The sequence below is a fragment of the Triticum dicoccoides genome, chromosome 5A (assembly GCF_002162155.2).
Source record: "Triticum dicoccoides isolate Atlit2015 ecotype Zavitan chromosome 5A, WEW_v2.0, whole genome shotgun sequence".
In the NCBI taxonomy this organism is placed as follows: Eukaryota; Viridiplantae; Streptophyta; class Magnoliopsida; order Poales; family Poaceae; genus Triticum; species Triticum dicoccoides.
In genome coordinates, this window is record NC_041388.1 from 120,281,934 (window position 1) to 120,287,905 (window position 5,972).

Genomic DNA, 5,972 nt, shown 5'->3' on the forward strand with positions numbered 1-5,972 from the left:
GCCGCCAGGGGAGGGGCGGCTCGTGAGGGGAGGGGAGGGGTGTCTCCAAAGTTTGGTGGAATGTTGCTCCTTATATAAACGTGGGGATCTCTTGATGCACCGCGTAATGCTTAATACTAGCACACACACTCATGGAGTAGTTGTTCAAATGTGCTTGTTAGTTTAAGACTTGCTATGTACCTATGAGTGTTCAAATGTTCAAATGTGCTTGTACCTATGAGTGTGTGTTGGTAACCTCATCATTAGAAAAAAAAAGTTTACCATCGTGCATGCCTTGTATGCAATCAAATAATAGCTTTTTGCCTCTTGTTAGCAGAGGGTCTCTAGCAGAGGCTTGCAACCAAACCCCCATGTGTGTGTTTCTAGTCAGCCACATTGAGGGATGCGTTCAATCAAACTATATGCAAAGCATGCTTTTATGCATGTATCCACTCAGTCAGGTCAGTTGAGCCACATATGTAAATATCCTTAAAAAACAGTGCAAACAACAAAACAAACCCTTAATGCTCAGCGGTGTACAACATCCAGAATATTAACGACCCCCGGCACAGATACAATTCTCTAATGAAACATGTTTTTTTTGAGTGTACAAAACAAGTAGGAGTATTTAATCAACTCGTTTGCATGAGCATGAAAATTAGGGCATGTGATGGAGACTGTATGCATGTAAATGAGCACTTCAATTTTCAGTTTTTACCGTTCCCTTCGATATTCGATAGGTGTCAAATCTCCAGACGAAGCGGTGGTCACCGGAGCCGCAGTCAAAACGCATGACGTCGCATGGCATGGCGACGGAGGTCAGTGTGCCATTGCGCTCCCACGAGATCCTGGAGCTGCACGAGAATGTCCCTCCGGCGCTCGACCTAATCGTCTCGGTCGAGGTGAACCACCGCACGTCCAGCACCACCTCGCCGTTGATCCGCCTAGACGCGCCAGCGCACGAGTCATCTGGCACGGAGTGTAGCCACGGGCAGACCGGCTGTCCCACCAGCGCCTTGTACGCGTCGTTGGCCCGGATGACACGGTCGCCAGGGCCCGAGATGACCGCCGGGAGAGCGTCGCGCTCTATCTCGGCTTCCAGCTGCTCCGCCGTCATCCTGCACGCGGGCAGCTTCACCGAGTTGGCGCCCGTGACGCTGCTGGCGTCGACGCAGATGGTGGTGCGAACTGGCCGCGCCGGGCGGGGCACGATGACCTTGGGCGCCTGTGGCTTCCGGAGCAGGTCGCCGTCGCGATCACCGGGGAATAAGCATCGGGAGGACGCCACCGGTGTCGCCTCCAGCGGCGAAGTCCACGGCAAGGCGCGGTATGGGGGGAAAGGATAACACGGCGCCCCCCTGAGCCTCTTGTCGGCCGGCGCTGGAACGAGGTCCCGGGCCCCACGCTTGCCCGACCTTCTCTGCTGAGACTGGTCGACGGCGGCGGTGGGTGGTGATGCGAGCACGGGTTTGGGCGCGATGCGGCGGAAGCGTGCCATTATCTCGTTGGCCTTCATGGTTTTCTCCACGGGATTCGTCTCCACGAACGCCATAGCCCATAGCTCGCGGTGTTTGTTGGTAGGTTTGTTAGCGGATGCATTGCGTGCTTCATCGGGAGAGTGTAGTGTAGGGAACGCACGCTGCTGTTCTCACTTGTTTGTTCAGTGAGTTCTTGTATTTATCGTGTACGGTGCTGGTGACCCCATGCATGCTTGGCTCTTGGGTGTGTCCATGGCGTGTGCCGCGGCGCACTTCTTCTTTTGTTCGGTCTTGCATGCCTCGACCGGCCCGGTGTGCTGTACTTTTGGTGGCTTCCGCCTTTTTCTGCAGCAGTTTTTGATTGGAGCGGACGTCGAGCCTAAATTTCTTTTTTGAGGGAACGTCGAGCCTAACCTTTTCTTTTTCTTTATTTGCGAGGAGGCTCTTGTCAGATGTTCCCGAAAGACAGCTAATGCACGATCGTTTATATCCGTGCAAACTTATGTTGCTTGAGGAAATAATAATTTTCTAAAAGTCTTAGGGCATCTTCAACCGCAACCCGCAAAAAATCTTCCGTATCCGTCTATAGATAGGGATTGATCAGTCCGCGGACATGGATGCGAGAGACAATCATCCAATCATAGCCGCATACATTTTCGCAACAACTCAAATCAACCGGACGAAATTCGTACAAACAAGTGTGGATTTCATATAAACACAACCTGATTTTATATGAATTCATGCTGAATTTCATATAAACATGACGGATTTCATTACAAATACATGAAGCGGTACTAGGCGGGCTAATCTAAATGATCAACAGCGTCCGGTCCCGTCTCCGGCCATGAACCAAGAGACAGGAAGCTTCGCCTCCGTGACCTTTACCTCCGGAGCCCCGGGAAGCGACTAATTGGCCTTCAATGCTGAGCCCACCAAGCTTGGCGTCGATGGGAGGGGAGGAGCAGTGGCCTTCTTGAGACCCGAGCCGCGGTGACCTACCGTGCAATACTCTTCCTCGCTGCCAGCGGCGTCCGCGGACGTGCCGGCTTCTTCGTGGTCGTGGCGTCGGGGCGCGGCCTCGTCGTCGTCGGTGTCGCCGAACAACGCCTCTCCCGCTCCTTGCCGGCGGCCGCCACCTCCGCCACCCATTGCGGGTACCGCCAGCGGGCAAGGCGGATCTCACGGGCGGAGCGGTAGGACTCGAGCATCGCCTCCTGCTCTGCCAGGTCCGCGTCCGACGCGACTGCCCTGCCGGCGGCGACCTACTCCTCCGCATGCAGATGCTCCTGGGGGAGGGTGTGGTTGTAGTTGGCGTCGGCCTGCGCCTCCAGGAACTGCTCCTCCCACACCATGTCCATATAATGGGCACGGGCCTCGCTGATGGTTAGGGTGCAATACACCATCGAGGATGCCGCGGAGGAGGAGGAGGGTGACGCGGAGGAAGAGGAGGGTGACGCTGGCTCATCCTCAGAGGCGTCCTCCATTTCCATGTCCTGTGGCTGCCTACCGGCCTGCTAGTCAGCAGCAATGGCGGCCATGGCCTTCTTCTGCTCTGATGTTGGCCCGTCCAAGAGAGATTTGGCCACGGAGGGATCCATGGCACGGACTGGTGTGGAGAGGGATAACCGTGGCTACGGCCGGGGCACCGGGCATCGGTTTATATAGCACCGGTGGGCAGTAGACAAATGGACGGGTGGCACCGGAGGAGACGCCTAGGCAACCGCGTGCCATCAATGCGGGCGACAGATAGACGACGGGTGGCTATCGTGTCGTTTGAACGTGCGGCAGTCGCCTGCACCAGGAAACGGCGCGGGCAACGCTCCCTCGGCCGGCGCGCCGCTTCAATGCTGGCGCCAGTGAGCGGTCACGTCCGCTCTGGGCGAGCATGAATGCCGGGGCCGACGCTTTGGAGCGGCGCTAGCCGAAAACGCGCGGGAGGGGTGAGGGGTTTTTGGTGGGCCAGGGCGGTTAGAAACGGGCATGAGAGCGGCCCGAACTCCCACAAACCTCCCCCACTTTTGTCTTTGGTTTGCGGGAAAAACGCGTCCGAACCGCTCCGCGGACCGATACAGGGCCGCATTGAATGGCTTCCATGGTCCAGACGGTTGTCGGAGGTTTACTGCTCGGCATTGAAGATGCCCTTAGGACGTGTATAATAATGTTATCTTCTATTAGTCTTGGAGCATCTCCAACGGAAGATGCAAATTTGAAGATGTAAAAATTTACAGCTTCAAAAAGTGCCTTTTACATCTAAAAAGAGGCAACTCTAACAGATGATATATATTGAAGATGTAAAAGAGCAACTCCAACAGATGATGCAAAGTGGAGATGTAAAACTGGTCGTCGACCGTGTGTTTATGTACAGCCACTGTACAACCGCACAAATTGAAATAAAACATTACGAAAACAACTTAAAATTTTCACATAGAAGGTGTAATCTACATCCTGTCCATGCTCATTCTCAATGATCATTTTATGCATGATGACGCAAGCAGTCATGATACACCAAAGGGTTTTTTTATCCTAAAATTTAGATGGTCCTTGCACAATAGCAAATTGGGATTGCAAAATTGCAAAAGCCCTCTCAACATCTTTCTTAGCAGCCGCTTGTGCATTGTGGAAGATGAGTTCTTTCTTACCTTAGGGTTTTGCAATTGGCTTGACAAAAGTACTTCACCTCAGGTAGATCCCATCTGCAAGATGGTACTCATAGTTGTATGTGCAGCCATTTGCTTCGAAGGTCACTGGTGGTGCTTCTCCATTTGCTAACTTGGCAAAAAGAGGAGACCGGTTGCACACGTTGATGTCATTACAAGATTCAGGCATCCCAAAATATGAATGCCAAAACCATGTTTCTTGATCGGCAACAACCCCAAGAATGATAGTGACATCCTTCCCGGGACCCCTAAACTATCCAGGCCATGCTTTTGGGAAGTTTTTACATTTCCAATGCATGCAATCGACGAACCCTAGCATACCTAGAAACTACGAGTTTTGTTCATCTCCAAAAGCCTCTGAGTGTCCTGAGTATTGGATGCTGGCTCAAGTACTCTAGACCAAACACTTCTACCATGATCTTCACAAATTGTTTGGCATAGAAGATAGAAGTGCTCTCTACCATCGCCAAGTTGTCATCAATGTAGTCTGCCAGAACACCATAGGCCATCATGCGCAAAGCGGCAGTGACCTTCTGCTCGGTGCTATGTCTAAGCATCCTGACACAATTCCTCCTCTGCTCGAAGGATCGATCATGCTGCTTCATGGAATTGCAAATGTGGATGAATAAATATTTGGACATTCTGAACAGGCGTCAGAAGTACCTCTCCAGAAAAACAGGTGGTGAACCAAAATAGTTGCACATCAACCACTTGTGTGCCTCAACCCGTTCTCTCCTGATGAACTCACGTCCATACACAGAACCGTCGTGCTTCGACTTCTTCTTGTGCATGGCCACTAGCATAGCAATGTCTTCTTCTTCGTTCAAATCAAATTCCTCATTCGACAAGGAATCATCCATGAAAGAGGAGTCGCATGAGCTCATCTACAATGCCGAAATTTCCGTCAAAATACCTCTCGAACCCCAATAAAAACACCTTCAAATTTGCTTGATTTTTTACCTTGAGGAATTTCGTCGAACACCTTGCTTGCGAGGTGGAAGAAATCGGCCGACTACGGGTTAGGCAGCCGTTCAGCGGTAGCTTGTGCGAGCGGCAGCGTCAGCTTGGCAGAGGAGACATCCGCAACCCTGCAGAGAAGACAGCAGGAGCTCGGTGCTGCAGGCGGCCGGCTTCGCGTGGAGGGAATAACGAAGCAGGCGGGCGGTCGTCGGGCTGGTGGCGTGGCGCGCCTCCCCTACCTCTGGCGGTAGGTCTTGGATAGGAACAAGCCCAACCCGTCCACGACCTCGCCGTGGAAGGCATTACAACAGCTAGACCTCCGGCGAATCTTCAATTTGAAGCAGCGGCATAAAGCAAATCGGCGGTTGCGAGGGGCAGCCGTCGCTACTACAGCAAGGTAGGTGGCGGGGGACAGGTGGGAGGACTCATGGTGGGGCGGGCGGCCATCGGGCGGGTGCGTGGTGACATTGATTTTGGGCAAAATTGGCTGGTAGGGGAGTTGTGCGGGTGGCAGGTGGTCGTGTGGAAGCCAGATGAAGGCAATTGGGCGGTTGGCACGAGGCTGGCGTTTTTACATTTTGTATTTTACATCTCCAGGAGGCAGAGATGTAACTTTTTTGCATCTACATCATTTGTTTTAGAGGGGGTTTTGGGCCTTGAAAATGCAAAAGTTAGTTATTTTTGCATCTACATCATCTGTTAGAGATGCTCTTAGGACGTTTATATTAATCATATCATAGCAATACCATGCAAGATAATTTGTGGATGGAAGAGAGAGAAAGAAAGAAAAAAACACCAAGGCTTCCCGAGTCGCTTCAGAATTTGGGTCATGGTCGAGCCTCCTCTGTTCGGCCTACTCGCATGTGATGCTCAATGGTACTGCATGTGATCCTATCAT

General features: G+C 52.3%; 1 protein-coding gene across 1 annotated transcript; it reads right to left on the minus strand.

The window, feature by feature from the left end:
* Positions 1-488: 488 nt before the first annotated feature.
* On the minus strand, positions 489-1,531 carry LOC119299264. The gene has a single exon (XM_037576512.1). It carries the CDS (start codon positions 1,529-1,531, stop codon positions 680-682), a length of 852 nt encoding a protein of 283 aa, XP_037432409.1. The 3' UTR covers positions 489-679.
* Positions 1,532-5,972: the final 4,441 nt, after the last annotated feature.